At 46.9% G+C, this 22,238-nt stretch overlaps 1 protein-coding gene across 1 annotated transcript in view; it reads right to left on the bottom strand.

The window, feature by feature from the left end:
- Positions 1-22,238, bottom strand: part of LOC144493937 (dynein axonemal heavy chain 6-like) — an 814,395-nt gene that overhangs the window by 94,914 nt on the left and 697,243 nt on the right. Inside the window, exons 61-64 of the mRNA XM_078213513.1 lie at positions 21,284-21,514; positions 20,001-20,122; positions 14,678-14,922; positions 7,068-7,495 (exon numbers count right to left, since the gene is read on the bottom strand). Coding sequence (XP_078069639.1) covers positions 7,068-7,495; positions 14,678-14,922; positions 20,001-20,122; positions 21,284-21,514 — 1,026 coding nt within the window. The remainder of the gene's footprint in view (positions 1-7,067; positions 7,496-14,677; positions 14,923-20,000; positions 20,123-21,283; positions 21,515-22,238) is intronic.

Here is a 22,238-nt window from a genome sequence, read left to right on the forward strand (position 1 = left end):
TACCCTGGAACACTAAGCTGCCAGTCCAGTCCCTCCCTTAGCCAAGTTTCAGTTATGGCTATAATATCCCAGTCCCACATAATTATCCATGCCCTGAGTTCATCAGCCTTACCTGTCAGCCCTCTTGCTTTGAAATAGATGCAATTTAATCCAACAGGTTTTACCCACCCACTGCCGTGCTCCTGCCGATCGTGTCCATTCAGCTTACCGTTGCTGAGTACTGCATCTCCATTCAGCCCCTCGTTTGCTTCCCTGCTGCTGAGGATCCCCCCCCTCCTGCCAATCTAGTTTAAACCCTCCCTTGATGCCCTCAAGGTACCTCCAGGGAGCACAGGCTGAGCCAAGTTTCTGGCACCACAAGCTGCCTGTCTGTACAGGAGAGGGGGGAAGAGAGGCAGGGTAATAGTAATAGGGGATTCTATCGTCAGGTGTACAGATAGGCGCTATACTGTGGCCATCAACGGGGAAGCGATGACCTAGTGGTATTATTGCTAGACTATTAATCCGGAAACTCAGCGAATGTTCTGGGGACCGGGTTCGAATTAAGAATCTACTGATGACCGTGAAACCATTGTCCAGACCCACAGCAATGTAGTTGCCCTCGGGCAACTAGGGATGGGCAATAAATGCTGACCAGCCAGCGATGCCCATGTCCCACAAATGAATAATAAAAAGTGACTCCAGGATGGTGTGTTGCCTCCCTGGTGCCAGGTCTGGGATGTCACTGAACAGCTGCAGGACATTCTGAAGGGGGAGGGTGATAAGGCAGAGGTTATGGTACATGTTGGTACCAATGACATAGGTAGAAAGAGGGGTGAGGTCTTGCACCAAGAATTCGGGGAGTTGGGCAGTAGATTAAAAAGCAGGACCTCCCGGGTTGTAATCTCGGGATTACTCCCAGTGCCACGTGCTCTCGAGCACAGGAATAGCAGAATAGGCAGATGAATGTGTGGCTTAAGAGTTGGTGCAGGAGGGAGCGTTTGAGATTCCTGGATCACTGGGACCATTTCTGGGGAAGGTGGGACCTGTACAAATGGGACGGTCTACATCTGAACCAGAGCGGGACTAACATCCTTGCGGGATGTTTTGCTCGTGCTGTTGGGAGGAGTTTAAACTAATTTGACAGGGGGAGAGACACACATCGTTAGCAGAATAAGGGCACAGAATCATACAGCAAAACAAACAAGTCAGAGGGAGTGCAGCTGTATTAAGTTACAAGGGAGTAAGGCCAGGCTGGATGGCCTCTATTCTAATGCCTGGAGTATTCCAGGTAAAATGGATGAGTTGAGGGCAATGATTGACATGTGGAAGTGTGACACAGTAGCCATCACAGAGACATGGCTGAAGGAAGGACACGATCGGCAACTCAACATTTCGAGATATAGAATCTTCAGGCGAGACCGGGGAGGGGGTAAAAGAGAAGGAGGTATTGCATTATTAGTTAAGGAGGCAGTTACTGCAGTGAGGAGAGATGATATATTGGAGGGGGCATCAAGTGAAGCTTTGTGGGTAGAGGCTTAGGAATAAAAAGGGACAGCTACGTTGCCAGCGGTTTATTATAGACCCCCAGATAGAGGGGTATTGAGGAGCAAATCTGTGCTCAGTTTGTGGAGGTGTGTAAAAACAATAACAGTAGGGTTATTATATTAGTTGGGGATTTCAGCTTTCCCAACATTAACTAGGACATACATAGTGTTAAGGGTCTGAATGGAGGAGATTTCTTGAAATCAATTTCTTTTAAATCAATATGTCAATATCAAAGGCAGGGAGCTGTGCTGGACCTGATTGTGGGGAATGAAGCGGACAGGTGGTTGAGGTGGTGCTGGGGGAGCAGTTTAGTGATAGCGATCACAACACGGTACAATTTCAGCTTGTTATGGGCAAGGAAATAGAAAAGCTGCAAAAAAAAGTTTTGGATTGGCGGAGAGCGGATTTCAGTAAAATAAGACAGGATCTGGCCAAGGTAAGCTGGGGACAGCTACTAATGGGGAAATCTACAGAAGAGCAGTGGGGGGCATTCAAAAAGGAAATGGGGAGGGTGCAAACCCAGCATGTTCCCTCGAGGGTAATAGGTAGGTGTAACAAACCCAGAGAACCATGGATGTCCAGAGATATCCAGGATACAATGAGAAACAAAAGAAAGGCTTTTAAAAATTACAAGGGGAGCAAATCAGTGGAGGGATTAGTGAGGTTTAGAAAGTGTAGGGTGGAGCTTGACAAAGATTTTAGGAAAGCAAAGAGGGGATATGAGAAAGCTCTGGCTGGTAAAAATAGGGAAAATCCCAAGATATTCTATAAGTATATCAATGGGAGAGGATAACCAGGGAAAGAGTGGGGCCTATTAGGGATGAAGGGGGCGACCTGTGGGTGGAGCCAGAGGACATTGGTAGAGTGTTGAATGAATATCTCACATCCGTCTTCACCCAAGAGAATGAGGATGATGGTATGGAATTCAGGCAGAGAGACTGTGAGGTTCTTGAGCAAATTGACACAGGGAAGAACAAGCTTTTGGAGGTGTTGGCAGCTTGAAAAGTGGATAAACCTCCAGGTCCTGATGAATTGTGCCCTAGGCTGCTGTGGGAGACAAGGGAGGAGATTGCAGGGGCTCTGACCCAAATTTTCAATTCCTCTCTGGCCACGGGGGAGGTGCCAGACGATTGGAGAACAGCTAATGTGGTTCCGCTGTTTAAGAAGGGTTGTAGAGATAAACCAGGGAACTACAGACCAGTGAGTCTCACGTCAGTGGTAGGGAAACTATCAAAGAAATCTCTGAAGGAGAACATCTATCTCCACTTGGAGAGGCAAAGCTTGGTCAGAGAGAGCCAGCATGGCTTCGTCATAGGGAGGTCATGCCTAACAAATTTGATTGAATTTTTTGAGAAAGTGACCAGGTGTGTAGATGAGGGTCGTGCAGTCGATGTAGTTTATATGGATTTTAGCAAAGCCTTTGACAAGGCCCCACATGGGAGACTTGTGAAGAAGGTAAATTCACATGGGATACAGGCTAATTTGACAAAGAGAATTCAAAATTGGCTCAGTCGTAGGAGACAGAGGGTGATGACAGAAGGCTGCTTCAGTGACTGGAATCCACTGTCCAGTGGCATACCACAGGGATCTGTGCTGGGCCCCCTATTATCCATCATTTATATAAATGACATTGGTGACTATCTGGGGGTGGGATTAGTAAGTTTGCGGATGACACAAAGATTGGACGGGTGGTTAACAGTGAGGCGGAGTGTCTTGGGCTACAAGAAATTATAGTTGGAATGGTCAAATGGGCAGGTAAGTGGCAGATGGAATTTAACCCTGAAAAGTGTGAGGTGATACACTTTAGAAGGAGTAATTTGATAAGAAAGTACTCAATGGTAGGACACTTGGAAGTTCTGTGGAACAAAGGGACCTTGGCGTGTTTGTCCACAGATCTCTGAAAGTGCAAGGGCATGTTGGTAGAGTGGTGAAAAAGGCATATGGGACACTTGCCTTTACCAATCGAGGCATACATTACAAAAGCAGGGAAGTCATGCTGGAATTGTATAGAACTTTGGTGAGGCCACAGCTCGAGTACTGTGTGCAGTTCTGGTCGTCATATTATCGGAAGGATGTGATTGCAGTGGAGGGGGTGCAGAGGAGATTCACCAGGATGCTGCCTGGGATGGAGCGTTTAAGTTATGAAGAGACGTTGGATAGGCTTGGGTTGTTTTTGTTGGAGCAGTGAAGACTGAGGGGCGACCTGATCGAGGTGTACAAGATTATGAGAGACATGGACAGAGTGGATAAGGAGCAGCTGTTCCTCTTAGTTGAAGGGTCAGCCACGAGGGGACATAGGTTCAAGGTGAGGAGCAGGGGGGCTTAAGGGGGAATGTGAGGAAAAACCTTTTTACCCAGAGGGTGGTGACGGTTCAAAAGTTTTAAAGTTTATTTATTAGTCACAAGTAAGACTTACATTAACACTGCAGTGAAGTTACTGTGAAATTCCCCTAGTCGCCACACTCCAGCACCTGTTCGGGTCAATGCACCCTAACCAGCACATCTTTCAGCCTATGGGAGGAAACTGGAGCACCCGGAGGAAACCCATGTAGACATGGGGAGAGCGTGCAGACTCCACACAGACAGTGACCCAAGCCAGGAATCGAACCCGGGTCCCTGGCGCTGTGAGGCAGCAGGGCTCACTATCATGCCACCCATCTGGAAAGCGCTGCCTGGGAGGGTGGTAGAGGTGTGTTGCCTCACATCCTTTAAAAAGTATCTGGGTGAGCACTTGGCACATCAGAACATTCAGGGCTATGGGCCAAATGCTGGCAGATGGGATTAGGTGGGAGTTCAGGTGTTTCTGATGTGTCGGTGTGGACTCGATGGGCCGAAGGGCTTCTTCTGCACTGTATGGTTCTATGATTCAATCGGCTCTGCCCCCAGTCGGCCCTGTCCCAATAGGCCCTGCCCGGTGGCCAGTGCCAAGGTGCACCTTGGGTATTGCCACTTTGTCCCTTGGGCAGTGCCAGGCTGGCACTGCCAAGGGGGTACCCCCCCCCTTACCCTCGACCTCCTGGGGGGAGCCCTCCATGGCCGCCTGTACCCTGTTAGTGGGGTGTTGTTCTAAACCCTCCTGTCAGGGGGCGGGAGAGGCTAGCGGACCTGGAGACTTCACTCCCAGGCCCACTAATGAGATTGAAATTCTGATTTTAATATTTAAATCAGCTCCGAGCCGATTTCTGGTGCGGAGCTGACGATTCTGGAAACCCAGGCCGGGGAGATGGGCTAAATGGCCTCCGCTGATGTCTCCCGGCTCATTGTGTGTAGTGGTCTGGGAGAATCATCCCCTTTACATTCGTTCCCACACCCAAACCATTGATGGGTATTGTGAACAGCTGGGGTCTGGGTACTGATCCTTGTGGTAGCCACTAGTCACAGGCTGCTAACCCGAGAATAACCTGATTATCCCTCGTCTCTGCTTTCTGTCCACAATCTACGCTGGTATATTACCAATTCTGCTTACTAAAGTCTAGTGAAGGGTTTATTGGCTTATGAGGGGAGATCTTATAGAAAATGAGTATGTTGTATTATAAAAACATGTAAGATTATGAAGGGAATAGATAAGATAGAAGCAGGGAAGTTGCTTCCACTGGCGGGTGAAACTAGAACTAGGGGGCATGGCCTCAAAATAAGGGGAAGCAGATTTAGGACTGAGTCGAGGAAGAACTTCTTCACACAAAGGGTTGTGAATCTGTGGAATTCCCTGCCCACTGAAGCAGTTGAGGCTACCTCATTGAATGTTTTTAAGGCAAGGATAGATACATTTTTGAACAGTAAAGGAATTAAGGGTTATGGTGAGCGGGCGGGTAAGTGGAGCTGAGTCCACGAAAAGATCAGCCATGATCTTATTGAATGGCGGAGCAGGCTCGAGGGGCCAGATGGCCTACTCCTGCTCCTAGTTCTTATTTTCTTCACTGAAAACGTTCTGAAAATTCAAATCCAGCACATCCATTGGTTCCCCCTTATCCATTCTGCTAGTTACATTCTCAAAACACCTCCAAAAAGGTTTTTTTTTCATAAATTCATGTTGACTTGCCCAGTTCTACTGAATACTTTTTAAGTGTCCAGTTATCACATCCTTTACAATAAATCCTAGCACATTCCCTCCTGCTGATGTCAGGCTAACAGGGCTGACATTCCCCGTTTTCTCTCTCGCTCCTTTTTTAAATATTGGGGGGGACATTTGCTACCTTCCAATCTGCAGGAACCACTCCAGAATCTATCGAACTTTGGAAGATGATCACCAATGCATCCACTATCTCTGCTGCCATCTCTTTCAATACTCTGGGATCTACATTGCCATGTCCAGGGGATTTATCAAATTGCATTTTAAGAATGTTTTCATTATGTAGGACAAGATTGAGACCACATCTCCAATAGTGCATGCAGTTTTCTTCACCTTATTTAAGGAAGGATGTAAATGTGCTGCCAGAGGATACCTGGAATGAGTGGGTTGTGTTATGAGAAGACGTTAGACAGACTGGGCTTGTTTCCACTGGAGTTTAGAAGAGTGATGGGTGACTTGATTGAATCATAGAATCCCTACACTGCAGAAGGAGGCCATTTGGCCCATTAAGTCTGTACCGACCACAATCCCACCCAGGCCCTATCCCCATAACCCCACACATTTACCCTGATAATCCCCCTGGCAGTAAGGGGCAATTTAGCATGGCCAATCCGCCTAACCTGCACATCTTTGGAGCATGGGAGGAAACCGGAGCACCCGGAGGAAACCCACGCAGGCACGGGGAGAACGTGCAGACTCCACACAGATAATCACCCAAGGCCGGAATGGAACCCAGGTCCCTGGCGCTGTGAGGCAGCAGTGCTAACCACTGTGCCATTGTGAATGGTCTTGACAAAGTGGATGTGGAAAGGATATTTCCGCTTGACCAGAACCAGGGAGCACTGTTTTCAAATTAGGGGTCACCCTTTTAGGACACAGATAGGAGAATTCTTTTCTCTCAGAGGGTTGTGAGACTTTGGAACTCTGCCTCAGAAGGAGCTGAATTCAGAGTCACTGAATAATTTTAAGGTGGATGTAGATAAGATTCTTGTTTGGCAAGAGAATCAAAGATTACCGGGGGTAGATGGGAATGTGTAACTTGAAACACAAGCAGATCAACAATAATTATTATTGAATGGTGGAGCAGACTTGAGGAGTCAAATGGCCTACTTCTGCTCTTATTGTATACGTTCATACACTTTCAGCTTTTGGTTAATAATTTCTGCATCTTTAATTGAGTGAATTTAGCAATAAGACTAGCTCTTCACCTGTTAACCTAAAGAATCTGGTTTCTCATATTGAGGTACACATAGTGGAGTATATATTTTCACACACATATATATATATGTGTGGAATTGCAATATCAGCTCCCTTTACCTTTGTTATAACCAATCCAGAGTGGGTTATAGAGAGGAGGTGTTACATTCCTGCTAACCTGGTTGTCACAGTATAATGGCAGCTTGGAAATGTGGGCTTGGATCAGTGATAGCCCTGGTTTGGCTAGCGGTGAATGTTCCTTGCTGTGACATACCTTGTAGGTGTTCTCAGTAAGTGTGTTCATCATGTTGCGTAAATAAGACTTGAAGCTAATGTGCATCCTTGCAGTGCTGGAAGATAAATGTTTGAATTCACTGCCTGTTCGCTGTAGTTTCGAGGCACGCTGTATGAATCCTGCCAATGGCCTCCTTGTGTGTGGCTTGTGCATATCACTCACTGACTCAGTGAATATCTTCATGAACCAGTGCAGAGAAAACTGGTACATGCAGTTCAGCTTGGCCAGCTCAGCCATCACAAAGTACATGACAGAGCCGTGCGTCGCCATCGGCAGATACTTCTTCCGAGCAGCCATGATTTTCCTCTCGTTTTCCTCAGATGCAGCAATTCGCAGCTTAATCTCTTTGGACATGTCCTTTGATTTCTGGAGAGTGTCAATGAGATCCTGGTCATCTAGGATATGCCCTATGGTCAGAAAAAGCCACACCATGAAAAGGTTTTTTACACTAAAGGAAGGTCCAACCTCTCGAAACAATCCCAACCCTGCAGGATTCTGAGGGGATGATCTCACCAGGAAATTCTCAGTGCTGAACGTGCGTGAAAATGGGAGAGAATCATGCCAACTTCTGGGAGATTTCCAGTCACAATTGTACAGCAGTTAGTTAAAATAAAGAGCCAGGGTTCGGGCGGCATGGTGGTTAGCACTGCTGCCTCACAACGCCAGGGACCCGGGTTCGATTCCCGGCTTGGGTCACTGTCTGTGTGGAATTTGCACATTCTCCCTGTGTCTGTGTGAGTTTCCTCCGGGTGCTCCGGTTTCCTCCCACAGTCCAAAGATGTGAGGAGTAGGTTGATTGGCCATGCTAAATTGCCCCTTAGTGTCAGGGGGAGTAGCAGGGTAAATTTGAGGGTTATGGGGATAGGGCCTGGGTGGGATTGTGGTCAGTGCAGACTCAATGGGCCAAATGGCCTCCTTCTGCACTGTAGTGATCCTATGATTCTATGGATGTGATTCTCATCGGCGGGAGGATGGGGGGGTGTGTAGTGAATTCTCGCTGGTAAAGCCGGCTGCTGAGCTCTGAGGCGTCATTGCGCAGGTGCCCAATTTCCCAGCATACTGTGTGTGTTCCTGTCACTCCCCCCCCCCCAGCTCCCCCAGACGGACATGGGGGCCTGCTGCTAATCGCTCACTGTGCCAACCTCACAAGGCCCCCCGCCCCCCCCACCAACACCCGGCGATCGCCGCCCCGGACATTGCACCCCCCACCACCCCCAGTCGCCAGCTACCTCACAGCGCCAGGGATCCGAGCTCCAATTCCAGCCTCGGGTCACTGTCTGTGCGGAGTCTGCATGTTCTCTCAGCAGAAATCTGAAAGACGTGTTGGTTGGGCGAATTGGCCATGCTAAATTGCCCCTTAAGTTTCAGGAGCACACACAGTATGCTGGGAAATCAGGCGTTGACGCAGTGACATCCCAGAGCTCAGCAGCCGGCTTCACCAACGAGAATTCGCTCCTCTCCCCACCCCGCCTCCCTCCACCCCCTGACAAGAGACACATCCATATTTGATCTAATCTGGTTTTAGTTTGTTTGTTCCAGTAAAAGTCTTAAATTGAAATGTTATTCATACAATTCCTGCATTGCAGAAGGAGGCCATTCAGTCCATCGAGTCTGCACCCACCACAATCCCACCCAGGCCCTATTCCCGTAACCCCACACAGTTACCCTGCTACTCCCCCTGACAGTAAGGAGCAATTTACCATGGCCAATCAACATAACCCGCACATCTTTGGACTGTGTGAGGAAACCGGAGCACACACAAGGCTGTGTTTTCAGCCCCCTACTATACTCCTTATACACAAAGAACAAAGAAAATTACAGCACAGGAACAGGCCCTTCGGCCCTCCAAGCCTGCACCGACAATGCTGCCCGACTGAACTAAAACCCCCTACCCTTCCGGGGACCATATCCCTCTATTCCCATCCTATTCATGTACTTGTCAAGATGCCCTTCCGTAACCGCTTCCACTACCTCCCCCGGCAACGAGTTCCAGGCACCCACCACCGTCTGTGTAAAAAATCTGTCTCGTACATCTCCTTTAAACCTTGCCCCTCGCACCTTAAACCTATGCCCCCTAGTAATTGACTCTTCCACCCTGGGAACAAACTTCTGACTATCCACTCTGTCCATGCCTCTCATAATCTTGTAGACGTCTATCAGGTCACCCCTCAACCTTTGTCTTTCCAGTGAAAACAAACCAAGTTTCTCCAACCTCTCCTCATAGCTAATGCCCTCCTTACCAGGCAACATCCTGGTAAATATTTTCTGTACCCTCTCCAAAGCCTCCACATCCTTCTGGTAGTGTGGCGACCAGAATTGAACACTATATTCCAAGTGCAGCCTAACTAATGTTCTACAAAGCTGCAACATGACTTGCCAATTTTTAAACTCAATGCACCGGCCGATGAAGGCAAGCATGCCGTATGCCTTCTTGACTACCTTCTCCACCTGCATTGCCATTCTCAGTGACCTGTGTACCTGTACACCCAGATCCTTCTGCCTTTCAATACTTTTAAGAGTTCTGCCATTTACTGTATATTTCCTATCTGTATTAGACCTTCCAAAATGCATTACCTCACATTTGTCCGGATTAAACTCCATCTGCCATCTCTCCGCCCAAGTCTCCAACTGATCTATAGTGATAGTGACCACAATTCGGTTACGTTTACTTTAGCGATGGAAAGGGATAGGTATATATCGAAGGGCAAGAGTTATAGAAAGAAATCATAGAAAGAAATCATAGAAACCCTACAGTACAGAAAGAGGCCATTCAGCCCATCGAGTCTGCACCGACCACAATCCCACCCCGGCCCTACCCCCATATCCCTACATATTTTACCCACTAATCCCTCTCATCTACGCATCCCAGGACACTAAGGGGCAATTTTAGCATGACCAATCAACCTAACCCATAGCTGTGGGAAAGGAAATTATGATGCGATTAGGCGAGATTTAGGATGCATAGGTTGGGGAAGGAAACTGCAGGGGATGGGCACAATTGAAATGTGGAGCTTGTTCAAGGAACAGCTACCGCGTGTCCTTGATAAGTATGTACCTGTCAGGCAAGGAGGAAGTGGTCGAGCGAGGGAACCGTGGTTTACTAAATAAGTTGAATCTCTTGTGAAGAGGAAGAAGGAGACTTATGTAAAGATGAGACGTGAAGGCTCAGTTAGGGCACTTGAGAGTTACAAGTTAGCCAGGAAGGACCGAAAGAGAGAGTTAAGAAGAGCCAGGAGGGGACATGAGAAGTCTTTGGCAGGTAGGATCAAGGAAACCCTAAAGCTTTCTATAGGTATGTCAGGAATAAAAGAATGACACGGGTAAGATTAGGGCCAGTCAAGGACAGTAGTGGGAAGTTGTGCGTGGAGCCTGAAGAGATAGGAGAGGCACTAAATGAATATTTTTTGTCAGTATTCACGCAGGAAAAAGACAATGTTGTCGAGGAGAATACTGAGATACAGGCTATTGGACTAGACGGGATTGAGGTTAATAAGGAGGAGGTGTTAGCAATTCTGGAAAGTGTGAAAATAGATAAGTCCCCTGGGCCGGATAAGATTTATCCTAGGATTCTCTGGGAGGCTAGAGAGGAGATTGCAGAGCCTTTGGCTTTGATCTTTATGTCATCATTGTCTACAGGAATAGTGCCAGAAGACTGGAGGATAGCAAATGTTGTCCCCTTATTCAAGAAGGGGAGTAGAGACAACCCTGGTAATTATAGACCACTGAGCCTTACTTCTGCTGTGGGCAAAATTTTGGAAAGGATTATAAGAGATAGGATTTATAATCATCTAGAAAGGAATAATTTGATTAGGGATAGTCAACATGGTTTTGTGAAGGGTAGGTCGTGCCTCACAAACCTTATTGAGTTCTTTGTGAAGGTGACCAAAGAGGTGGATGAGGGTAAAGCAGTTGATGTGGTGTATATGGATTTCAGTAAAGCGTTTGATAAGGTTCCCCACGGTAGGCTATTGCAGAAGATACGGAGACATGGGATTGAGGGTGATTTAGCGGTTTGGATCAGGAATTGGCTAGCTGTAAGAAGACAGAGGGTGGTGGTTGATGGGAAATGTTCATCCTGGAGTTCAGTTACAAGTGGTATACCGCAAGGATCTGTTTTAGAACCATAGAACCAGTGAAAATTACAGCTTAGAAACAGGCATTTTGGCCCTTCTTGTCTGTGCCGAACCATTTTTTGCCTAGTCCCACTGACCTGCACTTGGACCATATCCCTCCACACCCCTCTCATCCATGAACCCGTCCAAGTTTTTCTTAAATGTTAAAAGTGACCCCGCATTTACCACTTTATCTGGCAGCTCATTCCACACTCCCGCCACTCTCTGCGTGAAGAAGCCCCCCCTAATATTCCCTTTAAACTTTTCTCCTTTCACCCTTAACCCATGCCCTCTGGTATTTTTCTCCCCTAGCCTCAGCGGAAAAAGCCTGCTTGCATTCACTCTATCTATACCCATCAAAATCTTATACACCTCTATCAAATCTCCCCTCATTCTTCTACGCTCCAGGGAATAAAGTCCCAACCTATTCAATCTCTCTCTGTAACTCAGCTTCTCAAGTCCCGGCAACATCCTTGTGAACCTTCTCTGCACTCTTTCAACCTTATTTACATCCTTCCTGTAACTAGGTGACCAAAACTGTACACAATACTCTAAATTCGGCCTCATCAATGCCTTATATAACCTTACCATAACACTCCAACTTTTACACTCGATACTTCGATTTATAAAGGCCAATGTACCAAAGGCACTCTTTACGACCCTATCCACCTGTGACATCACCTTTAGGGAATTCTGTACCTGTATTCCCAGATCCCTCTGTTCAACTGCACTCTTCAGAGTCCTACCATTTACCCTGTATGTTCTACTTTGGTTTGTCCTTCCAAAGTGCAATATCTCATACTTGTCTGCGTTAAATTCCATTTGCCATTTTTCAGCCCATTTTCCTAGTTGATCCAAATCCCTCTGCAAGCTTTGAAAACCTTCCTCACTGTCCACTACACCTCCAATCTTTGTATCATCAGCAAATTTGCTGATCCAATTTACCACATTATCATCCAGATCATTGATATAGATGACAAACAACAATGGACCCAACACCGATCCCTGCGGCACACCACTAGTCACAGGCCTCCAGTCAGAGAAGCAATCCTCCACAACCACTCTCTGGCTTCTTCCATTGAAAGAAGTTTAACAACACCAGGTTAAAGTCCAACAGGTTTATTTGGTAGCAAAAGCCACCATTGAGCCAGTGTCTAATCCAATTTACTACCTCCCCATGTATACCCAGCGACTGAACCTTCCTAACTAACCTCCCATGAGGGACCTTGTCAAAGGCCTTGCTGAAATCCAGGTAGACAACATCCAATCCCTTCCCTTCATCCACTTTCCTGGTAACCTCCTAGAAAGACTCTAATAGATTGGTCAAATATGACCTACCACGCTCAAAGCCATGTTGACTCTCCCTAATAAGTACCTGTCTATCCAAATATTTGTAGATCCTATCCCTTATCACACCTTCCAATAACTTGCCCACCACCGACGTCAAACTTACTGGCCTATAATTTCCCGGATTTCTTTTGGAACCTTTTTTAAACAACGGAACAACATGAGCCACCCTCCAATCATCCAGCACCTCCCCTGTGGATACTGACATTTTAAATATGTCTGCCAGGGCCCCTGCAAGTTCAACACTAGCTTCCCTCAAGGTCTGTGGGAATACCCTGTCCGGTCCTGGGGATTTATCCACTCTGATTTGCCTCAAGACAGCGATCACCTCCTCCCCTTTAATCTGTAAAGGTTCCATGACCTCCCTACTTGTTTGCCCTATTTCCGTAGACTCCATGCCCGTTCCCTCAGTAAATACGGATGCAAAGAAACCACTGGGGCCACTGCTGTTTGTCATTTTTATAAATGACCTGGATGAGGGCGTAGAAGGATGGGTTAGTAAATTTGCGGATGACACTTTTGAATGCGCTTACCTTGCATTGAGTTGATCTTTCTCTACATCCTAGCTATGACTGTAACACTACATTCTGCACTCTCGTTTCCTTCCCTACTTTTCACTGTCTGTTAATACATGTGACAATAATAAATCAAATCAAATCAAATCAAAATCCCAAGATGTGTAGGTTAGGAGTATTAGATGTGTGGGGTTACGGGGATAGGGCCTGGGTAAGATGCTCTGTCAGAGAGTCAGTGCAGACTCGATGGGCTGAATGGCCTCCTTCTGCACTGTAGGGATTGTATGGTTCTATGAAGAATGCATTTTTATGCATTCTTCATAGAACCATAAACTTGCAGGGGTCCTGGCAGACAATAACCATTGTTATGATGGGATAGTAAGAATAATAAGTAAGGTTTTATATATTTATTGTTTTAACCAAACTTTATCTTTATTCTAATCTTTCTTCTTCAGAGTTAAACTGACTAACAATGAAATCACTGAATAGGTTTGAAGCTAAAATATTTGAGTACATTTTGGTTATTGTCACAGTCAAATGGAGAATTACACATCCTTCAACAAAGTGAATTACAGATTTAAATGTCAACTTTTCCACAGTGCAATCCACTGAAAGCTTTTCGATGTAATCAAATCTGGGTCATGAGGAATTGAGTTGTGTGGTAAAATCGATAGATAATGGTACAATTTTCCAAAAGTGCAGTGTTAACGATTATATTTTCACAGTGCAGTTCAAATGTTCATGTTTTAACACAAGTTGTTTGCTTCATGAGTAGTTATCCCACTATACAATTTCTGTCGCTATATGTGGCTCTCTGGCAGCTTTGCTCACCCCTTTGATCCGCAGGAGATGGGGGAATGGTCGGGGGGGGGGGGGGCGGGGTTCCTGCAGACACATTCCTCCTCCACTGGACCCCCTCCACCAGCAGCCCCCGTGCTGGGACTGAGAACATGTGCAGCCCTCACCGATCCCTGAGCCATCCTGAAAACTGCCGCTTTGTGCCAATCAGCGCATTGGCTGCGAGGAGCCCATAAAGGGGAGGCCTAGTGGTATTCTGGCTAAACTATTAATCCAGAAACTCAGCTAATGTTCCAGGGTTCGAATCCCACTACGGCAGATGGTGGAATGTGAATTCAGTGATAAAAAAATCTGGAATTAAGAATCTACTGATGACCATGAAACCATTATCAATTATCGAAAAAAAACCCATCTGGTTCACGAATGCCTTTAGGGAAGGAAATCTGCCGTCCTTACCTGGTCTGGCCTACATGTGACTCCAGCAATGTGGTTGATTCTCAACTGCCCTCCGAAATAGTCTCTCAAGCCATTCAGTTCAAGAGTAACCAAGGATGGGCAATAAATGCTGACCACCCAGAGATACCCATGTCCCACAAATGAATATAAGAATAAAACAAAATCCTGCTCCACGAAGTCTGGCTTTAATCAGATTTGACTGTTAAACCTGCAAATGTCTATATTCAGCATCTTCAATTCGGACAAATCTTTGAAACAGATGTGTCTTATCAGAAGAGAATCCACCTCACACCAATTTTCACCCTTTCAGAACAATCACCTCCTAAATAAGATTCTGCCTCTGTCACAGCCCCCCTCTTACCCTCGGTCTTCTGCAGCAGGGACAGTGATTTATTCTCCAGATCCATCAGGGTGACCAGGTCATTGGCAATGCTCTGCAGTAATTGCCCGAGTTGCTCCTCCACCTGTGGGTGCTGGCGTTTGACCACCCGAGACAGCAGCTGCTCCTGAAGACCCTCAAACGTCACCGTGCAGTTTATCAAAGTAACCAGGTTGCAGACGGCCGGGAGGAAGTTTGGGTTGGATATCCGTGTGGTCATGTACAGCCTGCAATAATAAACTGGTGAACGACTCACAATAATAGTCGCTTGGTAGCACAGAACTTATTTCCAAAAAAAGACATTTTGTTGAAGCTTTTCATCTTGCACTCGTCAAGACACTCGCAAGAAAACCAATGTCAGGGGAAACAACGACTTTGTATTATATGAGAAAAGGGTGCTGATTTGTTGTCAAATTGATTCTAAGTAGTAGATATGTTGCCATGGAGAATGCACCAGTTGATGGTGACTGACAGTTAATTGCAACTATTTCCTCGGGTGGATGGAGCTATTACAAGGGGGCATAACTATAGGGTTCGTGGTGGGAGATACAGGACGGATATCAGAGGTAGGTTCTTTACGCAGAGAGTGGTTGGGGTGTGGAATGGACTGCCTGCAGTGATAGTGGAGTCAGACACTTTAGAAACATTTAAGCGGTTATTGGATAGGCACATGGAGCACACCAGGATGATAGGGAGTGGGATAGCTTGATCTTGGTTTCAGATAAAGCTCGGCACAACATCGTGGGCCGAAGGGCCTGTTCTGTGCTGTACTGTTCTATGTTCTATGTTCTATTGTTTGAAATTTAAAATGGGCAATTTAACTCTGATTGGTCAGGACATTGCTCTGTGGTTATGAACTAGGAATGATTATCACTTGTCTTGCTCAGCTGAATCAGGCACAATGTGTGTACATGTTCTTTAAGTGTCAGAAGTGGGCGGCACGGTGGCACAATGGTTAGCACTGCTGCCTCACAGCGCCAGGGATCCAGTTTCGATTTGCAGCTTGGGTCATAGTCTGTGCAGAGTTTGCACGTTCTCCCCATGTCTGCGTGGGTTTCCTCTGGGTGCTCTAGTTTCCTCCCACAGTCTGAAGGACGTGCTGGTTAGGGTGCATTGACCCGAACAGGTGCCAGACTGTGGCGACTAGGGGAATTTCACAGTAACTTCATTGTAATGTTAATGTAAGCCTTACTTGTGACCAATGACTAAAATTCAAAAGAAAAGAAGACTGAATCTGAGTTAGGTGCCAAGGGCAGGGGTCAGTGTCACAGCGGAGACAGCCAGCAGGCAGAGTCAAATTGATGGTCAATGTCAGGGCCAGGGTCAGTTGTCTGAAATTGGAATTGTATTCTATTTCTGTGAACATGGACCGGAATGATCTGAAATTGGAATTAGAACATAGAACATTACAGCGCAGTACAGGCCCTTCGGCCCTCGATGTTGCGCCGACCAGTGAAACCAATCTAAAGCCCCTCTAACCTACACTATTCCAATATCATCCATATGTTTATCCAATGACCATTTAAATGCCCTTAATGTTGGCGATTCCACTACTGCTGCAGGCAGGGCATTCCACGCCCTTACTACTCTGAGTGAAGAACCTACCTCTGACATCTGTCCTATATCTATCACCCCTCAATTTAAAGCTATGTCCCCTCGTGCGAGCTATCACCATCCGAGGAAAAAGGCTCTCACTATCCACCCTACCTAATCCTCTGATCATCTTGTATGCCTCTATTAAGTCACCTCTTAACTTTCCTGTCTCTAACGAAAACAACCTCAAGACCCTCAGCCTTTCCTCATAAGACCTTCTCACCTTACCAGGCAATATCCTGGTAAATCTCCTCTGCACCCTTTCCAATGCTTCCACATCCTTCCTATAATGCGGCGACCAGAACTGTACGCAATACTCCAAGTGCGGCCGCACCAGAGTTTTGTACAGCTGCAACATGACCTCCTGGCTCCGAAACTCAATCCCTCGACCAATAAAAGCTAACACTCCGTACGCCTTCTTAACAACCCTATCAACCTGGGTGCCAACTTTCAGGGATCTATGCACATGGACAACAGATCCCTCTGCTCATCCACACTAACCAAGTATCTTACCATTAGCCCAGTACTCTGTAATCCTGTTACTCCTTCCAAAGTGAATCACCTCACACTTTTCCGCATTGAACTCCATTTGCCACCTCTCAGCCCAGCTCTGCAGCTTATCTATGTCCCTCTGTAACCTGCAACAACCTTCCGCGCTGTCCACAACTCCACCAACTTTAGTGTCATCCGCAAATTTACTAACCCATCCTTCTACGCCCTCATCCAGGTCATTTATAAAAATGACAAACAGCAGTGGCCCCAAAACAGATCCTTGCGGTACACCACTAGTAACTGAACTCCAGGATGAACATTTCCCATCAACCACCATCCTCTGAATTCTTACAGCTAGCCAATTCCTGATACAAACCACTAAATCACCCTCAATCCCATGCCTCCGTATCTTCTGTAAGAAGTTTAACAACACCAGGTTAAAGTCCAACAGGTTTATTTGGTAGCAAAAGCCACACAAGCTTTCGGAGCTGCAAGCCCCTTCTTCAGGTGAGTGGGAATTCTGTTCACAAACAGAGCATATAAAGACACAAACTCAATTTACATGAATAATGGTTGGAATGCGAATACTTACAACTAATCAAGTCTTTAAGAAACAAAACAACGTGAGTGGAGAGAGCATCAAGACAGGCTAAAAAGATGTGTATTGTCTCCAGACAGGACAGCCAGTGAAACTCTGTGGGGGTTACAAATAGTGTGCCATGAACCCAATATCCCGGTTGAGGCCGTCCTCGTGTGTGCGGAACTTGGCTATCAGTTTCTGCTCAGCGACTCTGCGCCGTCGTGTGTCGCGAAGGCCGCCTTGGAGAACGCTTACCCGAATATCAGAGGCCGAATGCCCGTGACCGCTGAAGTGCTCCCCAACAGGAAGAGAACAGTCTTGCCTGGTGATTGTCGAGCGGTGTTCATTCATCCGTTGCTACAACGGATCAAAGCCAAAGGCTCTGCAATCTCCTCCCTAGCCTCTCAGATAATCCTAGGATAAATCCCATCCGGCCCAGGGGACTTATCTATTTTCACACTTTCCAGAATTGCTAACACCTCCTCCTTATTAACCTCAATCCCATCTTGTCCAATAGCCTGTATCTCAGTATTCTGCTCGACAACATTGTCTTTTTCCTGCGTGAATACTGACGAAAAATATTCATTTAGCGCCTCTCCTATCTCTTCAGGCTCCACGCACAACTTCCCACTACTGTCCTTGACTGGCCCTAATCTCACCCTAGTCATTCTTTTATTCCTGACATACCTATAGAAAGCTTTAGGGTTTTCCTTGATCCTACCTGCCAAAGACTTCTCATGTCCCCTCCTGGCTCTTCTTAACTCTCTCTTTAGGTCCTTCCTGGCTAACTTGTAACTCTCAAGCGCCCTAACTGAGCCTTCACGTCTCATCTTTACATAAGTCTCCTTCTTCCTCTTCACAAGAGATTCAACGTCTTCTATAAACCACGGTTCTCTCGCTCGACCACTTCCTCTCTGCCTGACAGGTTCATACTTATCAAGGACACCCAGTAGTTGTTCCTTGAGCAAGCTCCACATTTCAATTGTGCCCATCCCCTGCAGTTTCCTTCCCCAACCTATGCATCCTAAATCTCGCCTAATCGCATCATAATTTCCTTTCCCCCAGCTATAACTCTTGCCCTTCGGTATATACCTATCCCTTTCCATCGCTGAAGTAAACGTAATCAAATTGTGGTCACTGTCACCAAAGTGCTCCCCTACCTCTAAATCTAACACCTGGCCTGGTTCATTACCCAGTACCAAATCCAATGTGGCCTCGCCTCTTGTTGGTCTATCTAAATACTGTGTCAGGAAACCCTCCTGCACACATTGGACAAAAACTGACCCCTCTAAAGAACTCGAACTATAGCTTTTCCAGTCAATATTTGCAAAGTTAAAGTCCCCCAGTACAACTACCCTGTTACTTTCGCTCCTATCCAGAATCACCTTTGCAATCTTTTCCTCTACATCTCTGGAACTTTTTGGAGGCCTATAGAAAACTCCCAACAGGGTGTCCTCTCCTTTCCTGTTTCTAACCTCAGCCCATACTACCTCAGTAGACGAGTCCTCATCAAACGTTCTTTCTGCCACCGTAATACTGTCCTTGACGAACAATGCCACACCTCCACCTCTTTTACCTCCTTCCCTGCTCTTACTGAAACATCTAAACCCCGGAACCTGCAACAACCATTCCTGTCCCTGCTCTATCCATGTCTCCGAGATGGCCACAACATCAAAGTCCCAGGTACCAACCCATGCTGCAAGTTCACCCACCTTATTCTGGATGCTCCTGGCGTTGGAGTATACACACTTCAAACCACCTTCCTGCCTGCCGGTACACTCCCACGACGTTGAAACCTTATCCATGACCTCACTACTCTCAACCCCCTGTACACTGGAGCTACAATTCTATTGTATGGCATTCTATTTCTGTGAACTTTGTCCGGAATGATCTGAAATTGGAATTATACTCTATTTCTGTGAACATAGAAACATAGAAAACTGCAGCACAAAACAGGCCCTTCGGCCCCACAAGTTGTGCCGAACATATCCCTACCTTTTAGGCCGACCTATAACCCTCCATCCTATTAAGTCCCATGTACTCATCCAGGAGTCTCTTAAAAGACCCTATTGAGTTTGCCTCCACCACCACTGACGGCAGCCGATTCCACTCGCCCACCACCCTCTGTGTGAAAAACTTACCCCTAACATCTCCCCTGTACCTACCCCCCAGCACCTTAAACCTGTGTCCTCTCATAGCAGCCATTTCCACCCTGGGAAAAAGCCTCTGAGAGTCCACCCAATCTATGCCTCTCAACATCTTATATACCTCTATTAGGTCTCCCCTCATCCTACGTCTCTCCAAGGAGAAAAGACCGAGCTCCCTCAGCCTATCCTCATAAGACATGCCACTCAATCCAGGCAACATCCTTGTAAATCTCCTCTGCACCCTTCCAATCTTTTCCACATCCTTCCTGTAATGAGGTGACCAGAACTGAGCACAGTACTCCAAGTGGGGTCTAACGAGGGTCTTATATAGCTGCATCATTATCCCCGGACTCCGAAACTCAATCCCTCGATTGATAAAGGCCAGCACACCATACGCCTTCTTAACCACCTCCTCCACCTGCGGGGCCGATTTTAGAGTCCTATGGACCCGGACCCTAAGGTCCTTCTGATCCAGAACATGGTCCGGAATTACCTGAAATTGGAATTGTATTCTATTTCTGTGCTGCCGATCTTGATGTATTCTTGGCCTGCTCGAATACAAATATCCCGCACTAAGATTGGTCTCAGACCAGGATCGATCTTCTCCACTAAATCCTGTTCAGAAAGGATGTGAAACAAGAATATTTCTTTACAATTGATGATCCCACTGCTTCAGTTCAGGCCATCCACAGTTTAGTTCCAGACTAAAGCTCCCTCCACATTGTTCCAACAAACACCCCCAGGACAAGTCAGCGTGGGATTAGATACAGCGTAAAGCTCCCTCTACACTGTCCCCATCAAACACTCCCAGGACCGGTACAGCACGGGGTTAGATACAGAGTAAAGCTCCCTCCACACTGTTCCCATCAAACACTCCCAGGACAGGTACAGCACGGGGTTAGATACAGAGTAAAGCTCCCTCTACACTGCCCCATCAAACACTCCCAGGACAGGTACAGCACGGGGTTAGATCCAGAGTAAAGCTCCCTCTACACTGCCCCATCAAACACTCCCAAGACAGGTACAGCATGGATTAGAGACAGAGTAAAGCTCCCTCGACACTGTCCCTATCAAACACTCCCAGGACAGGTACAGCACGGGGTTAGATACAGAATAAAGCTCCCTCTACACTGCCCCATCAAACACTCCCAGGACAGGTACAGCACGGGGTTAGATACAGAGTAAAGCTCCCTCTACACTGTCCCTATCAAACACTCCCAGGACAGGTACAGCACGGGGTTAGATACAGAATAAAGCTCCCTCTCCACTGCCCCATCAAACACTCCCAGGACAGGTACAGCACGGGGTTAGATACAGAGTAAATCTCCCTCTACACTGTCCCCATCAAACACTCCCAGGACAGGTACAGCACGGGGTTAGATACAGAGTAAATCTCCCTCTACACTGTCCCCATCAAACACTCCCAGGACAGGTACACCACGGGGTTAGATACAGAGTGAAGCTCCCTCTACACTGTCCCCATCAAACACTCCCAGGACAGGTACAGCACGGGGTTAGATACAGAGTGAAGCTCCCTCTACACTGTCCCCATCAAACACTCCCAGGACAGATACAGCACGGGGTTAGATACAGAGTAAAGCTCCCTCTACACTGTCCCCCATCAAACACTCCCAGGATAGGTACAGCACAGGGTTAGATACAGAGTGAAGCTCCCTCTACACTGTCCTCATTAAACACTCCCAGGACAGGTACAGCATGTGGTTAGACAGAGTAAAGCCCCACTTGTCCAGTCACATTCTCAGACTGTGTACTCACTTGCAGTAGGACTGGATTTCCCATTCGAATGGCAGTTTCCATTGTGTTCATGTAATTGGGGTCTGATGCCAGGAGTATGCGCAACTCGTGGGCTTCCATCGTGATGATCCAATTACTGGCTTGCCCCTGTGGGTCGATCAGTAACGGCCAGTTTTGGCTCAACTTTACCAGGATGGCGTTCTCAGTTGAGTAATTGTTGGCTGGCAGACCTTTATTCTGCAAAATGCGAACCTGATGGGGAGATATATTATTTTATCCATGGCCAGAATTTTACAGTGCTTGAGCCGCTGCTGTCCCTGTGGTGTAGGCACATCCACAGTGCTGTTGGGGAAGGAGTTCCAGGATTTTGACCCAGTGATGGTGAAGGGATGCTGATATATTTCCAAGTCAGGATGGTGAGCGACTTTGTCATATTCTTACAGTACAGTAAAGGCCTTTCAGCCCATCGAGTAGGCTCCAACAATAGCTACCACTAACGGTGCGCTAATGCCATTTTCCTGCACTCGTCCTATTTCCTTGACTATTATGTTTCAAGTGTCACCCAAATATTTTTTTCAAGGTTGTAAGGTTTCCGGCCTCCACCAGCGTCCCAGGCCGTGCGTTCCAGATCCCCACCACCCTCTGAGTGAAAATGATTTTTCTCAAATCCCCTCTGAATCTCCTGCCCCTCACACTCTGTCCCCTCGTGATTGACCCTCAACCAAGGGGAACAGCTGCTCCCTATTCACCCTGTCCGTACCCCACATAATCTTACACACCTCAATCATGTCCCTCCTCAGCCTCTCTGCTCGACAGAAAACAATACAAGCCTATCCAGTCTCTCCTTATAGCTCAAATATTCCATCCCAGGCAACATCCTGGTGAATCTCCTCTGTATCCCCTCTCGTGCTATCAGATCCTTCCTATAGTGAGGTGACCAGAGCTGCACACAATACTCTAGCTGTGGCCTAACCAA

The sequence above is a fragment of the Mustelus asterias genome, chromosome 5, assembly GCF_964213995.1.
Source record: "Mustelus asterias chromosome 5, sMusAst1.hap1.1, whole genome shotgun sequence".
Taxonomy (NCBI): Eukaryota; Metazoa; Chordata; class Chondrichthyes; order Carcharhiniformes; family Triakidae; genus Mustelus; species Mustelus asterias.